The sequence below is a fragment of the Lissotriton helveticus genome, chromosome 8 (assembly GCF_964261635.1).
Source record: "Lissotriton helveticus chromosome 8, aLisHel1.1, whole genome shotgun sequence".
Lineage (NCBI taxonomy): Eukaryota > Metazoa > Chordata > Amphibia > Caudata > Salamandridae > Lissotriton > Lissotriton helveticus.
Genome location: NC_136069.1, coordinates 607,500,159 through 607,519,213, shown reverse-complemented (window position 1 = coordinate 607,519,213; position 19,055 = coordinate 607,500,159). Strand labels below are relative to the sequence as shown.

The window sequence follows — 19,055 nt, the reverse complement described above, 5'->3', positions numbered from 1 at the left end:
CAGGGTGTGGTTCCCCAGTCCTGGAAGCAGGCTATGATTATTCCCCTGCTAAAAAAGCCTGGCTTGGATGCGGAGGTGTTGGCGAATTATCGACCTATATCGCTTCTGCCGGCTTTTGCGAAGGTCACTGAAAAGCATGTCCATAAGGTGCTTGCCGATTACCTGGAGTCCCACGACCTACTGCACCCCACCCAGTCGGGTTTCCGCACCAATCTTAGCACCGAGACGGCTCTCCTGGAAGTCTCGGAGGCGATAAAGGAGGTGCTGGATTCGGGCGGGAGAGCGATGCTGGTGATGTTAGATCTGTCGGCGGCCTTCGACACCGTCCCTCATGAGGGTCTTCTTGCAAGACTCTCTGAGATTGGTCTCCAAGGGACGGTGCTCCAGTGGTTTCGATCTTTCCTGGCAGGCCGTCGACAAACGGTCTGGGCTTCGGCTTGCTCCGCCGAGATGTTGCCATTGGGTGTCGGAGTTCCTCAGGGCTCTGTCCTGAGCCCAACTTTATTTAACATCTTCATGACCCCTCTGGCGGCACTGGCGGAGTCTTTCGGGGCCCAGATCGTTTCTTACGCCGATGACACCCAGCTCCTCTTCACCTGTGAGAGGGGTGCGGACTTCGATGGAGGTAGGATCCAGGGTTGCCTCAAGTGCAACTCGGATAAATCCGAGGTCCTCTTTTTCGGGTGCAGTACGGATCCGGACTGGAAAGTGTGGTGGCCTGAGAACATGTTCCCACCAGCATGTTCGTCCCAGGTAGCTAAAAACCTTGGGATCAAGATCGACAATGGCCTCACACTACGCTCACAGGTAATCGGTCTCACTGGTACCTGCTTCGGTTTACTCCGGATGCTACGCAAGTTCCTTCCCCTGCTATCGGAGGAACATAGGAAGATCACGGTGCAGGCGATTATAGGCTCGAGAATTGACTATTCCAACGTCCTTTATCTCGGCCTGCCAGAATACCTGCTCCAACGGTTACAGGTTGTCCAGAATTCGGCAGCACGTGCCATCTTTGGACTATCTCGCCGTGCCAGAGCCTCAGGCCTCCTGGAGGCCCTGCACTGGCTCCCTGTCCGGAAGCGGATAATTTTTAAGACTCTCACTCTGGCACACAAAGCCTTGCACGCCTCCGGAGCAAAATATCTTCAGAAAAGGTTGACCTTCTACCATCCTGCCAGGTCGCTTAGGTCTGAAGCCCTGTCCCTTGCGGCGGTTCCTCGCGTGAAGAGAGCCCGCATCGGTGGCCGCTCTTTTAAACTACTAGCGCCTCAGTTGTGGAATAAACTGCCTGTGCCCCTGCGCAGCATTCCTAATCTGTTGGCCTTTAGGAAAGGACTCAAAACCTGGCTTTTTACCTCTTAGTTCTGGCCCCTAGTTAGGTTTTCTTCCTCTCTGGTCTCTTTTTACTTTATCTCCCTGTTGTGTTAGTGTGCAATTCAAAGCGTCGGGACACTCTTTTGAGTAGCCGCACGCTATATAAAACCTTTTATAACATAACATTTTATAACATAACATAGGCTGGAAAGTCCGGAAAATTGACTCCGCCTTCAAGGGCAGGGCGAATTAGCCTGGTGAGGGACATTCTGGATTTCTTGTTATGCCACAGGAAGGAGGATAGGAGCGAATTAATTTTCTGAAAGAATTTGACTGGGATAGAAACATGGATATTGGAAATAGTATAAAGGATGATAGGGGACAGCATCATCTTAATGGTGTCGAGACGACCCCACCAAGACAAATATAGAGGGTGCCATCGAGATGTAAGGTCAGATATTTTCTGAGAACATTTGGTCAAGCACAAGGAAATGGTGTCTGAGATGGAGGGGGTGATGTGCATACCTAAATATTTAATATGAGAGGGACTACAGGCAAAATTAGAAGCACTGAAGTCACGTTTAAAGGTGAACTTCGTCAGGGGCAGAATCTCACATTTGTCATTGTTGAGCTTATAACCAGAAATTGAGGAGTAATTCCGAACTTCCTCTAGGAAAGCGGGAATAGAGTTGGTGGGATTGGAAATAAAGAGTAAAACATCATCTGCTTAGGCAGCAAGTTTGATGGAAGATTCCGCAGTCTGACACCCATGGATGTGGGGATTCTGACGAAGCTTGGACAAAAAGGGCTCTAAAGCGAGGTTGAAAAGGAAAGGGGAAAGGGGGCATCCTTGGCGAACACCTCTACCAAGGTCAAAGTAAGAGGAAATCTGACCATTCGCAAAAACCGCAGCCCGCGGGTGAGAGTACAACAATGAAATCAGGGAGATAAATTTAGGGCCAAAACCAAACCATCCGAGAGCGTGAAAAGGTATGGCCATTCGACCCTGTCGAACACCTTCTCAGCATCGAGGGCAATCGCTGCAAGGGAATGCTGGAGGTGAGAGGACTTCGACAATATGTTGATTAAAAGTCTGGTATTATCAGTGATGTAGCGACCTTTAACAAAACCAGACTGTTCTTCGCCTAAGAGGTCAGGGAGTACATGGTCCAACCTTAGCACCAATGCCTTAGCAAAGAGCTTGTAATCAATATTGACAAGGGAAATGGATCTGTAATTTTTGCAATATTGCACGTCCTTTCCCTCTTTGGGTATTAAACAAATATGTGCATCGGAGAAGGTTCCGGAGGAGTTATCCAAAGCAACAAAGGTGTTGAGAAGAGAATGCAATTTCGGGATTAGTAGGGTGGAGAAGTGGAGATAAAATTCAACAGTAAACCCATCTGGGCCAGGAGCTTTATTAAGTTTTAGACATTCCTTCTGCGAAATGTCATGCTCTAATAAGGAAAGATCAAGAGGAAAGTGTGCAGGCTTTTGGATAGTAGAAAAGAAGTGTGTGAGGGAGTCAAGTGAAGGTTGGGTTTCAGAAGTGTATAGGTTGTTGTAGAAGCGGGAAAACTCATTAAGGATGTCGGTGTCCTTGTGCTGTAAAATAGAGTTTGTATCGTAAATAGATTCAGTGTTCAATCTGTTGTGCTTAACCTTCAAATAGTTGGCAAGAATTTTCCCAGCCTTATTTCTCCCACCATAAAACTTAGCACTGGATTTCAATAAATATAGGGAAGCATCTTCTGTGGACTTCTCATTAAATTTCATCTTGGCAGCGACAAGAGCTGTCAGACTATCTTTTGAATGTGAGGTGAAGTAGACATGTTCCAATCTCTTAATGTCACAAAGGAGATTTTTAGTGTAGAGACGGGCAGATCTGCGCTTCTTTGCCCCATAGCTAATAATAAAGTCACGCGCTGCTGCCTTGAAAGCATCCCAAACTGTGTGTTTCGGGAGGGAAGGGGTATCATTATGCAAAAAGAATTCATCAAAAAAGGCATTGAAGGAAGCAGTGAATTTAGGGTCCAGAAGGAGAGTATTATTAAAACGCCACCGCTTAGGTCCATCAGTCTTAGGAAGCACGTCAATGCTAACTACGACAGGGGCGTGATCCGAAAGCAGAATCGGACCAATTTCTGCAGCAGTGAGTGTTTGAGCTAGAGTATGAGAAACAAAAATATAATCAATCCGCGACTGAGATTGGTGGGATGATGAGTAAAAAGTAAATTCCCATAGGGTCGGATTACAAAGCCGCCAGGAATCGACAAGCTTATGTTGGGAGATGGCGTGGGCGAAGAGTTTGTGTGATTTATTGGGAACATAAGTGGTATCAGAATTCCTACAAATAAAAGGATCTAGGGGATAATTGCAATCTCCAGCTAAGATAAAATGGTCATCCATAAATTGGGTGATACGTTGAGAAAACGCAGCCCAAAAAAGAGGATCGCCATTGGTGGGAGCATAGACATTAAGAAGGGAGATTGAAACACCTCTGAGCGATAGTCTGACATGCGTCCATCTGCCATTAGTATCCGAGTCTTGGGAGAGGATTGTGAAAGGGAGGGATCTGCGACATAAAATTGCTACACCATTACGTTTAACATCACCTTGTGAATAAAAAACTTCACCCACCCAACCCCTCCTAAGCTTCGCAGATTCTACGTCAGAGAGATGGGTTTCCTGGAGAAACGCAACATCAACATTCAATTTGGCAAGATGTGATAGAATACGCTGACGCTTAATTGGAGAGTTAATACCCTTAACATTCCATGATACAATGTTCAATGACATACTATAAACAATAATCCATAAAATACATCAGAAACATATTCAGAATAAAAACCCATGAATAAGGATGAGGAGGAAAAAAATAGATAAAAAAGAGAGGAAGGATATAAAATGGAGATGAGTAAAGAAAAAAGGAAGAGGAGAACAATGATAATAAGAGAGTATGCAGGTAAAGTGAAGAAAGTGAGAAATAAAGGTAACTGTAGAGGGATCAGATGGAAAAGCAAGAGTGCATAAAAATAACTACAACCTGAAAAAAAAGAGTCATTAGTACAATAGGAGCAAGGAAACGGGAACAAGGGGTAAGGGGTGAAAAACAGAAAACAAGAAAGGAGAAAAAAACAATGAGGAAACATACCTACAGAAAGATAAGACGAGAGGGAAACGAGGGGGGGATGGACCACGTAGGTATGGCAGCGCAAAACAAGCGAGGCCGGGCGAGGATCCAGGAAGACATCATCAAACAAGGAAGGATTCCTATGGAGACCAAAAGGGAAAAACGAGAACAAGTTACAAACGTCGGTGAGACAAAGGCAATGAAGCAAACAATAACAATGTAACATAAGAGAGGTAACAGTCAAACAAGTGAAAACGTTAGAGGAGAAAAGCTGTGACCAAAAACGAGAACACTATAAAGACAAACAAGAGTCCAGCTCAGCCAGGATGTGAGGAGGAAGTGCCAGAGGTGTCCATGGCGGCGGTCTTATGTGCATTGATGAAACTCTGCAGTCGTACCAGATCTTCATAAGTAGTGGTTCTGTTGTTGTATGTGACATTAAACAGGCAAGGATGATACAGGCCATAATGAGCACCCATGGAGCGAAGGACATCTTTCATGCCCAGGAAAGCCTTCCTACGATTCGCAATTGCCTTGGCATAGTCCTGAGCGAAGAACAAAGGGAAACCAGACCATGCTAATTTAGGAATAGCTTTGGCAGCTGCTAGAACTTTCAAAAGGTCAGTATACTCCAAAAAATAGAGAATAACGCCTCTTGGACGTTGTGACATGGACGCAGAAGTAGGTAGGCGACCAAGACGATGAGCACGCTGGATGTTAAGAGCCGTGCCTTCTGGTAAATTAAGCAATTTGGGGAGAAAATATTTGAAAAAGGCAAGCGGGTCTGAGCCCTCAAGACCTTCCACCAAGCCGTAAATGCGCAGATTATTCCGCCTGTTTCTGTTTTCCAATTCCTCCACCTGCTTCTGTAAGGTGCCCACCTGCAAGGTTAAGTGAGAAACTGTGGCTTGAGTTTCCTGAAATGATGTGACAGATTGTTCAACCGAGGAGACTCTCGTTTCGATTTGTGACCAATTATCTGTAAGAAGCTGAAGCTTGGCATTGGTTTCTTCCATGAAAGGGCGCAGTGTCCCGATTTCCTCTAGGAAAGGGGGAAAAGATCTTATCTCTTCCAGCAAATGTTCCATAGAGACAGGTGTGGATGGCTTAAGTGGCGTAGGGGGGTCCTTTTTCAGTCGTTTAACTGTGGCTTTCCCCGGTGTTGGCTGAGAAGAGTCCATGGCTGCTTCTGAACCAGACGATGCGAGAGAGTCCTCCAATTTAGAAAGAGCAGAACATAGTTTAGAGTACTTCACAAAGGCTACCTTCGTTGGCGTTTTGGAGGGTAGGCGCGACATAGATTTGAGTCGTCCCATAAAGAAGCAGCCAAAGAAGAACAACTGCGCAACGTACTCAATGAGCGCAGTACAATAGAAAATGACACCAAGGAGCGTGAGAAATGTGGAGGACACCTCCGGAGACAGAAGAAGGCCCTGCTGACGATGAGATAGGTCACTGCTAAGTCAGAGATACCAATCCGAGGGTATTATGTCGCGGACAAGGGACAGCAGTGGCGGCAGGCATGACTGCAATCAAGAGGTGGGACGGTTTGGCCAATGAAGATGAAATCCAGCAACGGGTGAAGCAAAAGTCAATGGAAGGCAGTAGCGTAGGCACATACATGGTGAGAAGAAGCTGAGGAGTCCCAACTGTTGAAAAAATGAAACTCTTCAGGCCGGGAATATGAAAGTGAAGAGGCCGTAATTGCAGCACAAGTCGTAGAGGGAGGACATCTCAGGTCTGAGGGCAGCGCAGAGGTAGCGACCAAGTGAAGACGTGTGCAGAAAATAGGCGGAGAGCACAGGAGTACGAACAGGCTATAGATTACAGGGCAAACAGCAACTGTGGGTGAGCGCAGTGTCCATACAGTTGAGAAGTGCGTAAGTCAACAAATAAACCATGCAAGAAAGTCTCTTGAAGGATTAGGAAGCCACTGCGCCGATGCGGAGGCGACAAGCAATCTGCCGCATTTATACAGGATCTGAGGAAAGCCAGGAATGTGCTATGCTAATGAGAGGACACATATTGTAAGGCAATGGGGAGACCGCATCAAAGTTAGGAAAGGTGAAAAGCACAGTCACAGGTCGGCATGAAGAAAACAGTGTGCCAGGTTCCACAAAATGGCGGTTGCGCTTAAAATAAAAGTGCTCACACTCACTGGAAAAGCGCCTTGTCAGGAGAGTTACAAAGGGGCTCCAACGGCACTGCAGCAGCAAGGATATTCCAATTACGGCACCTTCCGTCAAAAAGGATTTATCACGTCAAAAAGGAGATGCCGTGGAAGACGCGCACATTCCTGCGAGGGAGCACAGCACGTCAGCTCACCTAAAATGGTGGCCGCGACCATGAAGAGAGTCCTCCGACACCATTCGGCAGATTATGTCGCCTCCGGTGAATGCAGAAACATCTCACGGGTCGCGAAGCACTCCAGAAGGGTTCCGACGTTTAAACAGCGCCTCCAACCGAAAAAAAGGGATCTCCCAGCAGCAAGTCTTCCGGAGCCGCGGCGGAGCCTCACTCAGGCGCCGCCATTACCCTTGGGCGCCAAGCCACGCCCCCCGTATCCTGAATCTTTTAACACCCTAGGGTGAGGAGGTGGGCGCAGTAAGTGATGGGGGTTCAGAAGGGGCCCATATGTTTTTGAATTTATATATAAGCACTGCAGGTATATTCTCCTTGGCATGTATGCGGTAGACCTCATACTGGCCAGGTGCTAGTGGGAATCAAGAGACCTACACATCTGTGCCACTGTGTAGCACACCGCTTGTAGAAAATAGGATATCATTTTTACCTCTACCTGCCTTTTGTCGCTATAGCAAATGTTTTTATTACCTTACTGACAGTCTTATTTTACAGCTCCCTTCTTAACTGGAAGAGCTTGAGGAAACATAAGGCCCATTCAGCCACTTATAGACTGGGTGCCTTTCTCTACTGTTAATTCCCTACCTCTAATACACCTTGAAAAAGAGAATGAAAATAAGTTCCTTCCAAGTATCACTTTATTATTCATTTTTATTTAAAGTACATCAAAGTTTTGTGTCAGACTCTGCTTGGGAAACCACAGGGCAGATAGGAGCTACTACGCCCCAAATGTGGTTGTTGAGGTCATTTGTCACTGATGTCCTGGGTTCAGTCCTATTATGCCAATGCAAACTGAATCAAGTACACCCTTTTTAGGTTTCGCCTGGGGCACGGAGCTCCTAGCTCCGCCCCCAGGAGAAATCTTATGTCTCTACAGTGTACTGCTTAGTCCCGCCCTCTGTTCCATTGGCTAGCTCCATAAATGGAGGCTAGCCATTGGAACAGAGATCTGTCCGTCATGGCCGGACCAGATTCGTGGGCGTTCCCGCGATTTTTTCCGTCTCCGCCTCTGCGATGTCGTCATCGCGGCGGTGGGCGGAGTTTCGTTTTTTTTTTTATTCGTTTGTTTGCCTCATTCCATGCCGACCACGGCCGCCGGAAGAAGTACAGGTGAGTGCTTTCCCGCACCCCCCTCCAACGGAGGAAGCCTTCCCTACCCCCCCCCCCTGTCCGTTCCCGCCCCCCGTCCGTGTGCTTCTCCCCGTTCCCGCCCCCTCCCGCTGTCCGTGTCCCACTTGTAAATGCTTGTTTCCTTTTAGGTATTTCAGTACTCCTGCCGTACCCACCCACAAACTTCACCCAAAGATCCACGGTGTGGTGCTAGCTTCCTTGTAGAATCTTGCAAACCCCGGCAGGGCCCTGGGTGAAGCTTGAGCAGCGGTTCCTGCGGGAGTACGGGTGAGGTACCGGCGACATCCATTTTTTTTCTTCTATTTTCCCCTCTAAGCTACTTCCCCCGCGCAGCCCACAAGTAGCCTGCGTGCCAGGTACATATGCATGAAGTTAAGTGAGAGAACCTATATTTCCCTACATAGTCTCACCGTGTCGATATTTTGGTCCGTGACATTTTTCTCACATTATTATAGTAAGGCTGCATTATTGAGACGATTCTTAGGTGGAACACTTAAAGTGATGTGTACAGAAAATGCCTTGCAATAGGAGCTCTGTTGTGGTCGTTGAGCGGCCTCTGTGTGAAGCCACAGCCCCCAGAAGCCCGAACAGACAGCTTCTGTGGGGAGATCACAGCGCCTGCAGCAAGGCTGCCAGACTTGCACGGCTGCACAGGCGTGGTGCAGAAACACAGGAAGTGCCTCGTGCATCGCGGAAGTGCATCCCACAACCCCAGTGCGGTTCCTGGACTTCATACATGTAAAAAACACTTCTAAGACGGAAGAGCGTTCCAAGAATCTGCGAAAACACCCCAAATATGTTGCATGCCGCAAGGAAAAGAAGCGAGGCTCACAATATGTCTTGAGCACGGTCCAAAGGAAACCACAGCTGGTTGTTGACATGCAGATGTGTCTAGTTTCCCAGTCCCTTGTGGATGTGAAACACATGACAAACAGCGTGTTCATGGAAATAATGAAACATTTACAACATGTGAGTGCGCAGAAGTGTGCCAGCCGACACTGGTGTCACCCCCGCCCCATAGGCCGCTCCTTCAGGGGGCAGAAGTGACGGGACGTTTCATGCCCACGCGCACAGCGCTTGCACCCTTCAAAGCGCTAGATTAGAGAGACGCGTGCCTAGCACGGGTGAAACTTGTAATGCAACCAGCAAGCACGCAGAGCTGGCGTTGCCCGCCCTGTCCCATCGGCCATGTCAGCCCCCGAGGTCTCCGCTTGCACACACTGCCTCAAACCCCAACAGCCGGGCTGGACTTTGGCGCAATGTAGCCTGGGGGGCTCGCCCACCTGCTGCTGGCGAATCTGCACCAGCCGCAGAAGACTCACCTTGGCGGGGGTGGCAAAGCAGTGTGAGTTGTGTGATAAACGTAGAGCGCCCTGAGTATTTCAGCCTTGCAAAATAACGTGCTATAAATAGTCACGGGGTCGAGGCCTCCCCACTGTCCCCATGTGAGAACCATATAAACAGCCCCGCCCCCCCCCCACGCACCACACAGCACACAGTTCCTGCCCCCGCAAGCCCCATCCTCCGTCCCTCGCCCTGCTGCCCCTTGACACCGAGAAGAGGGTGGGGGCATGTGAGGGCGGGGCACGCGCCCCACCAGTGCTGCTCACTGACTGAGCGCCTTCATGGATGAGAGGCGAGCAGCTCGTCACTCGGCGCTAGGTCCCTGCTTTAAATCCCCCCTCCGTCCGCAGACAGCAAGACATGCTCTGTCGTGTATGGCGTCTGGTTGTCACCTCCTTTTAATTCAGCCCCCCTCCCAGCACCCTCCCCCCACGCCTCCAATATATTCCCTTGCATCCATGCCCCGGCGGTAGTGCCCTGGGGAGTGCAGAGTGACTGGGGAGTGCAGAGTGACTGGGGAGTGCAGAGTGACTGGGGAGTGCAGAGTGACTGGGGAGTGCAGAGTGATTAGGGAGTGCAGAGTGCTAGGGAGTGCAGAGTGACTAGGGAGTGCTAGGGGGTGCAGAGTGACTAGGGAGTGCAGAGTGACTAGGGAGTGCTAGGGAGTGCAGAGTGACTAGGGAGTGCAGAGTGACTGGGGAGTGCAGAGTGACTAGGGAGTGCAGAGTGCTAGGGAGTGCAGAGTGACTAGGGAGTGCAGAGTGACTGCAGAGTGCTAGGGAGTGCAGAGTGACTGGGGAATGCAGAGTGACTAGGGAGTGCTAGGGAGTGCAGAGTGACTAGGGAGTGCAGAGTGACTGCAGAGTGCTAGGGAGTGCAGAGTGACTGGGGAGTGCAGAGTGACTAGGGAGTGCAGAGTGCTAGGGAGTGCAGAGTGACTGCAGAGTGCTAGGGAGTGCAGAGTGACTGGGGAGTGCAAGGGAGTGCAGAGTGCACGGGAGTGCAGAGTGCTAGGGAGTGCGAGGGAGTTCGAGGGAGTGCAGAGTGACGAGGGAGTGCAGAGTGACTAGGGAGGGCTAGGGAGTGCAGAGTGCTAGAGAGTGCAGAGTGCTAGGGAGTGCAGAGTGACTAGGGAGGGCTAGGGAGTGCTAGGGAGTGCAGAGTGCTAGGGAGTGCAGAGTGACTAGGGAGTGCTATGGAGTGCTAGGGACTGCAGAGTGACTGCAGAGATTAAGCTAATGACAATGTAAATGACAATGCCATTTATGTATCTGTTTTCAAAACCAACACATAAATACACATTTTGTCATTTATAATGCCAATAGCTCTAACTTTTCCAAAGGCGAAACCATTGCATTGTAAATGCTTGTTGTAATTGACACTCTGGGTAGCACAGCTGAGCAGTCAAAAGCTTCCCATGGAGGTAGCGTGGAAACAAAAGCTCTACTCCACAGTCAGTTTGACACAGTAAGGCAATGAGAGGAGTTGGCCTAACGGCTAAGGCACTCGACCTCGGACCTGGGGATCTGGGTTCGAGTCTCGGTAACGACGCTAAAACCTCCTGTGATTCTGGGCAAATCAATTAATCTCCCCGTGCCTAAAAATGAAAGTGTGTGTCCTCATGTAAAACGTAACTTGTGCTATGTAAAGCGCTCTGATACCTGATTCGGTTCGGGTCTAGTTCGAGCTATATAAAACTCTAAAAAAAATGTTCAGTCTAGTGCTTATCTTAGTAAAAGGCATGTACTGTAATGACATATCAAAACATAAAATTCAGTGGACTGACCTATGTGGTTCTGATTCAAACTACAGTTGCTAGGTAAACATTTACATACTCTATGGCACCATCCGCACGATCTAGGAGTTTCTCTAGTGCATATAGGACTTTTGCAGAAGCGTATGCTTGGATTTGGTACAGGTGCATTTCATTAGGTCTTCACTTATGTGGATATAGTTGTAGTTCAGCATAACAATTTACACACAAAATGGAATTGCATAAGTAACTGTCACTGTTTCTTCTGTAGAACACTAGCATGTGTGTCTAACTCAGGCGTTTGTGTGTTAAGCCCCATTATCTGCTCAAGTTGCTGCTGTTCTGTTGTACTGCGCTTTCATTGCTGACACTGGGCCCCGGAGGCAGCTTCGCTTGGGATTCACGCTACGTCGGTTGAGCAGCACAGAAGACCTGAGCTATCGTAGGCCGTCCTGACGGATGTGGCCAGGATCTGAAGGGTGCTGGTTGGGGCAGTTGCAGCCTCCAGGCATAGATCACACAGGTGCTCATCTGGCATGTGCAGCCTCTGGGCAAGAATCTGGGAAGCTCCTCCACTGAATTTGCTTGGAGTCGAGCAGAGGCACCAGGCCGGCAGGAGTGGCAGATAGTACACGGTTACTTCTCACGCTCGATTTTTTAATACATCCTGCTCTGGCGGCCATGATAGGTGACTGGGAGACCCTGCACAATGTGGGTCAGCGCCGCTTCCAAACGAATTCAGCATCTTATGGGTATTCCTCACGCCAGGCTCACATTCTTCTCCTACTGGACATTCTATCCTCTTGCATGACTAAGTACCCTTCTTCCCCCTCTTAGCAGGTATGCAGGTTTCTGGGTACCCGGCAAACCTTCAGCTAGTTGTGAAGACTACTTTCTGGTAATGTGCCCTCGCCCACGCGAGAAATGGCAAGCACGTAGCATCGCTGATTACACAACAGCTGTTCATGTACTCTTTGAAGCGCTCCCTTCTTTGGTCAAGTGTAACTTGGAACTGGAACAAAGAGAAGATGGATCCCGCTTTTATACACATGGTCCATGCAGGGCATGTGGATCCACAGTCTAAGGTTGTAGAAATGGTTTTGGTTGCTAAACCAGCTTTGTGCTAGGTGATGGCTCTTTGATTGTGGTAGTGGAGTATCAAGCGTCAAAGTAAAGTGGGAGAACACTGCACCTGGCTACCATTAACCTTCCTGAAGTAATAATCAGGGATAGAGCAAAGGGCAGCCCCTGGATAGAAATGGTAATCACCTTGCACAACAGAAATGTTAGTCTCACCCTTCACCCAACTATCCACCAAACTGTGGTCCTCAGGAGGAACTAATCAGCAGCTTTTTGCTAAAAAGAAAAAGGTCCTCATTGCATTTCTAACAGCAGCCCTGCCCCCCTTCTGTCTCACTCAGTATCTGGATCTCCACCTTCCTGTTACAGGAACGCAGTCAGTACACTGCTACTGTCTGCATATGCTGTAGCATCCTCCATCTTGTGCCATTGATATGCTAAACCCGAATTTATCCAGAAAGGATCTCATCGGTCCCAGTACTCAGACACATACCTCAGTCAGTAAGTACGTGTATGTTCTACACACTCTGCACATACATGCACTTGACACACTCACAGAATGTCCACACAAGCAAGGCTCTGGGGTTCACATAACAGCAGACCTTTACCTGAGAAGGGCCAGTAGACTCTCCTGTTTTTTTCTAGAGTTTTTAGCCATAGGTCAACCTTTCTGACATTGATAAACTTCGTAGTCTTCACAGCTAATCTTTACATTTCACACAAACCTTGGTATAGTTGAAGAATATAACTAAAACTTTCCTCAGACTCTCCTTTTTTTCTCTTCATTTCTTATATTTTGCTGCTTAAGGCGTCTTTAGTCTGACGAAGGCACATGATCTTCCCAGAAAACATTTTCTACAAAGAACAGCTTTTAAGGGTATTGATCTAGAACTGTTAATAAATAAATTGTAGCAAAAAGTTCATTATTACAAATGTAATTAAATATTTAATCTATTTTCCCAATGTTGTTGCTGCTAAACACACGCTCTACTACTAATTGTATTCTTCTGATTTATTTTCAGCTTAGCAGCAAAACACAGTCTTTCTGCAGAAGAACTGTCGACGGTTTTGGTTGAAGCCAAAAGCCCATTGCCAAAACAAACGTTGCAGGTCCTACATAGCGTGTGGAATGAGCAGGGTAAATCTTTGTCGGTGTCGGAAGAGGCTAGAAATGTAGTTGCAGGCGGTCAGGTGAGAATTCATTCCTTATTTTTTAGATTCCTTGCAGATGAGGTGGCATTTAAGTTTGTGTCCCTACTTATCTCCCATTATCTTATTCTTAGTTTCATTTCTGTCCCTTTTTTCTATTTTCTCCAAACATGGATAGTCCTAGATTTTTAGGTCTCGGCCTGCGAAATACTGCGCACATGCGCAGTCGAGCTGGCGAGATTTAATGAGGTAGGGTATTTTCTACTAGCGATGTTAAGCCCCGCCCCTCTTCTCCATTGGCTGGCGTCACCGTTCATGCAAAACGGTGGCCAGCCATTGGAGAAGTGGTCCTAGTGACGTTCTTCTTTTTTTGTAAGCCCCGTCCTTTTCAGATGGGGTTCCTTGACTTACTGCTAGCGTAAAAGGTTTCTTATCTTCTTTATGGGTCCGGATGTCCCCATAAAGAAGAAAGGAATCTTTTATGCCAGCAGGAAGTCAGACGCTTGTCGGGCACTTGTTACATCTAATATTCTCCAGAGCGTGCGTGTTGGAGAACGACAAAGTTCAACTGGGTAAAGAACGTTTCAAAGCTTTTCAACCTGTTACGCAATCAAAGGAAAAACGGATTAGACACAGGATACATTGTGAGGCTGTGAAATATGTGCTTAAACGCGGGATACATTGTGAGGCTGTGAAATATGTGCTTAAACACGGGATACATTCTGAGGCTGTGAAAAATGTGCTTAAAAATAGCTCCGGAACAAACCCTGTTGAAAAGCGGCCCCCTCTCCTAGGATGACGACAAGGGCCGGAGGGAGGGAGTCCGTGACCGCGGGTCTTGATGCCAAGGCGGCCTTGGGTGAAAGCAGAACCGGGGCCCACGGGGTGATGCGCGCGCACCGCACCCACGAAGTGCCATGCACGTGGCTTAACACGCGCACTGTGCACACAGACACCACACGCACACATGAACGCACACTCACCACACGCACTAAGTGCATACGAGTACACATGCGCCTCACGCAAAAATAAACAAACACTGAATGCATGCTCCTACAAATACAGAGAGTGCATAAATAAACACGCGGACTGGCATAGGCACAGCAAGCACATGCACGATGAGAGTAGTTTAAATGTGTATATGAATATGTACCGTACCCATACACACAGGGATACAAATAGCTCCGGAACGAACCCTTTGAAAAAGCGTCCCTCTCTCCCAGGATGAAGACAAGGGCCGGAGGGAGGAGTCCGTGACCGCGGGTCTTGATGCCAAGGTGGCCTTGGGTGAAAGGAGAACCAGGGCCACGGGGTGATGCGCGCGCACCGCACCCACGGAGTGTGTTCTCGGTATTTATATATTTTTTCCAACTGAAAATCTGTTTTCACTTTTTAGATTATACATTATTAATGTGTTGTTGCTCACTACGATTTCATCGCGAAGGCTTGAATATTTTTGGGTGTTTGGGGGAGGGGGCAAGTGTTTTGAAAGGGAGACAGACGTGAGCCTGGATTTCTTGTCTGTCCTTTGCTCTGTTTTAATCAACAAAGGGGAATTTGAGGCATTTTGTGTAGAAGCGCGTTCTTCGCTGATAACTGTACCCGGAGCCCTGTTCACACACATCGCACGTACAGTAACGTGATCCTGCACACCTCAACGTTTCCCGCCCCAATCTGCCCAAATTGTCCGATGGTTCCTTTGAATTACACCTGCAGTTCTTAAAATAATGCACACACTGCACGCTTAGAAAACTCCATGTTCACAGTGGCATGAAACAGTTAAACCGTACAAGTAGCACGTGGTAGAATGAATTTATGTTTTTTGATACAACTTTACAGAAAATAGTAGTTTTTTAATTGAAGTCCCTCTTTATGTTTTGTAAGACATGGACACTTTTTAAAATCTGCAAAGTGATTAAGGTAAAAATACGATAAACATTGACATTTTTGGGGTATTGATTTTTAATAAAAACTTAACTTGTAAAAACGTGGTATCTGAAAGTGAGGAGGCAAAGCATTTGTTTTCTTCAATTCCTAATCCTTATTATTTTGCCTGTTGTATTAAAACATGTCGGACACATTTAAGCTTTTGGTTACTTTTTCGTAAACTATATTGCCGTGAGTCCTCAGCTCTGCCCTGTGGTCATAGCTTGTGCCCTGGAGTCTGTGCACGGCCGAGCCCTCCGCCAGCCTCACGGCTCCCTCATCCTCATCTGTGCGCTCCGACTCCTGCAGCCCTCTGACCTGCCCCCAGAAGTGTGCGCTCTCAATTGTGCGTCCTTGTTTCTCTGCCCTCCTTCCTGGTCATCCAGGCGTGCGCTGCCCTAAGGTCTGCGGTGCCTTCACACCTGAAAGGTGCGCGGCAGGACACCCAGACACATGCTGCCCGCAGTCCAGCGCCCTTAGAGCCTTCCTTCAGTATCAGACCCGAGCCGCCCTCCCTCGGTGCTGCAGCCCATGCCCTCAGCCCCACACCTGGAGGGAGACCATGTCCTCAACCCCCCTTTCTTTCCAACTCCACTGGACCCACACGGGGCCCTCGTGCAAATGCTGCCTAGGATTTGCAACTTCTGGGTCTTACTAACTGCACTCCCTCCCCCCCCCCCCCCCCCCCCACATCCTCAGGGGGCTCCTTTGCCACAAGTGGATCTCAGACCGCAAAGCATCTTTCAGTATTTATTTCATTATTTGAATTCCGCAGCACCAAACTCTACTAATCACACTACTAACTCTTTAGTACTCACTCTCTAAAACTCTCAAGTACGCTCTACTCACTATGTACTACTCACTCTCTACTACTCAATCTGCAAAAACAGCCTAACCTTACTCCAAACCTTTAATCTTTGCCTAAAGGCACTAGTGCACAAAATGCCATAGGTCTCATCTTTATTACACATAAAGCAATTCTGTTTGTAATTAGGTGGCTTTTTAGCTTTAGCTTTATTAGTGTTTTTCACACTTTCATAAACATAACATGCATATATATATGCGTAGATATATGTATGTGTGTATATAAATATATATATATATTCACTGAAAAAAACATAGGTTTTACACACGTTATAGTTAGGAATTAGCATTTTAAAAACCTTTGAAATTCACTGAAATCTCCAAGGGCTGGAAGAGTGCCAGCCTCCTGTTGAAGTCACAGGGTTAAAGGACTTCATCATTTGCTAAAAGTGCCTGTTGCTGGAACCTGAAAATCCAGCACCTCTGAAGAATCCAGCAATCTCGACGCCGACGGACGCCGCCGAATCCAGCTCGACATCGTGAGTGCATCTCCAGTGTCCCGCACCTTCGACGCCGGCCGCCGGGCCCGATCGACACCAGTAGCGAAGCCGCTGCCGACACCTCGACACCGAGGCCTCTCGACGCCGTGAGCGCTGCACACTCTTGAAACATCATCATCGACATCGACGACGACGCCGTATCCTGCTTCGCCTCGTGAGCGCTGCTCCTGCCTGACATCTGTCGACGCCGCTGCAGATCACCCCGACTCCGAGGCCCGATCGACGCCGAAGACGCGACGCCGGACATCTCGACGTCGCTGATCGTCGTGTGCTTCACTTTTCCAAGGTACTGTGTTGTGGGGGTCTGTTCGACTCCGGGCTCGACGTAGCGCTCCTCGCGGTTGACGCTGAACCTTTGGATTAATTTTGCCTCGACGACGTGTGACTCCTGTGGGGGTTACATTGTTGCCAAGAACTGTGATTTAAAGAAGAAGAGTTGCTTTTGTTACTAAAGACTTTTGTGCTAAGAAGAAACCGTACTTGAACTATTATTTTTCCTTCCAAGAGTATTTATTAAGATTGTGGTATATTTTTGTTGTTATTTGGTCTTGTGCTAAGCCTTATATAAACATCCTTATTTTTATAATACTACTATCGTGTCCATTTGTAGTGTATTCACTTTATTACTGTACGTGGTCATAAATACTTAACGCACTGCCTCTGAGATGAGCCTGTCTGCTTTGCCAAGCTACCAAGGGCGTGAGCAGGGGTTATCTAAGTGTGTGATCCCCTTGCCCTGACTAGAAAAGGTGTGTCCCTATTTGTCAGAAGTGTATACCTCTGCCATCTAGAGACAGCCGCTTCTAACATTGGTGGGTCAGCGGTGAGGATTTGAACTTTGCATTTATGACCCATGTGCAGTGATTAGTGTGCGCTACATAGTGAAAGCAGACCATAGCACAGCCACAATGTTTTGGTTGGATATTCTATTTTTGTTCTCCGCTTTCCTCGAGCTTGATTGTTGAACACTGCCAGTTTTGACCATGAGTGATGCCGGAGTCACTACCCCTGTTGTTGTGGAGGAGTTTGATAGGAGCAAGATAAAGGACTACAAGAGGAAACAGTTAGACCATTTTTGCAAGCAATTGAAAGTTCCTACCACAGGCTGCAAAAACAAGGAGGAATTTCTCAAAGCATTGGAGGCCTGGTTAGAGGCCAGAGATCCCTCTGATGTGGTGGTACCGCCAGAGGAAGGGGAAGAGGTAGCGCCCGTGAATGGGCCTGGGTCCTCTCCCGGAGCCGTGTTTCCTCTTAAGGTCTTTCTCCTGAAGATTTGGAAGACAGGGCGAAGGAGCGAGCATACCAGTTAGAAATGGCAAAACTCAAGATAGAAGGGCAGTTGGAGTTAGAAAATGCAAGAAGCAGGAGAGAATCTGATATGGAGATCAAAAGGTTAGATTTTGAAAAGAAAAGTTAGCTTTTGAGCGTGAGAAAATGGTGAGGGAAATGGAGCTCAAAGCTAAGAATTTAGAATTGAATCCCTCTGGTGGCAGCATCCCATCTGTGCCTGCAGAAAGTAGGTTTTATTTTCCCAAAGATGTGATAAAAGATTTTCATAAGAATGAAGTTATTGGCCAGTGGTTTAAAGCATATGAGTTAGCATTGTTGGCCCACCGGGTCCCTGAGAAGGATTGGGGAGCGGGGTTGTGGGGTCGCTTTGTGAATGAGGGGAGAGATACCCTGTTAGAGATGCCTGTTGAGGATAGGATGTCTTATACTCATATGAAAGATGCTTTAATGTTAAGGTATGGCCTAACCCCAGAAACGTACAGACAAGCCTTTAGAGAATGTAAGAAATTGCCTGGTACTACGTGGGTTGAATATGTGTCATTTTTTTACAGAGCCGTGGATGGTTGGGTAAAGGGCAGCAAAGTGGAAAGTTATGATGCTCTTTATGATCTGTTTGCTTGGGAGCACTTGTCTAATAACTGTTTTCCAGAGCTGCGCCAGCACCTTATTGATAGCAAGATATCAAACCCTAGAAAACTTGCTGATTAGGCGGACCGCTGGGTCAGTACCAGGGTCCCCAAGGGTCCAGTGGAGACTCAGCAAAAGGTGGGCAGGGTCCCCAGCAGAAGAGTGGGGGGGGGACAAGGGTAATTGAGGGAGTTCCAGGAAGGGCCCCAAAGTAATCCCCAAGGGAACCATGGGAAGGGTTCCCAGCCTCCCCCAGTGAAGAAGTCAGAGGCCCGACAGGTAAACCTGTTCATAGGGGCCCCATGACCTTCTATGTTTGTAAGCAGGTGGGACACCGTTATTATGATCCCCAGTGTCCCATGAAGAACTCGAATGCACCACCGCGTGAACCCCCCCGTCAGTTGGCGAGTGTAGCCCTGGGAGGGGAGGAGATGGTTGCCCCTGGTGGGGAGGGCCCCGCAGAGATGTCCCTGGTCTCTTTAGGAGACATGGAAATGGTCCCTCCACCCCCTCTGCCTAGTAACACTAATAAATATAGGCAGTGGGTGACCATTAATGGCCATAGGGTGGAAGCTCTCAGAGA

The 19,055-nt window shown here is 48.0% G+C and overlaps 1 protein-coding gene across 1 annotated transcript in view; it reads left to right on the top strand.

Moving 5' to 3' along the window:
- The window catches only part of COMMD6 (COMM domain containing 6), a 118,905-nt gene that overhangs the window by 59,800 nt on the left and 40,050 nt on the right, over positions 1 to 19,055 (top strand). The window contains exon 5 of the mRNA XM_078657432.1: positions 13,139 to 13,307. Within this exon, the coding sequence (XP_078513558.1) occupies positions 13,139 to 13,307 (169 nt within the window). The remainder of the gene's footprint in view (positions 1 to 13,138; positions 13,308 to 19,055) is intronic.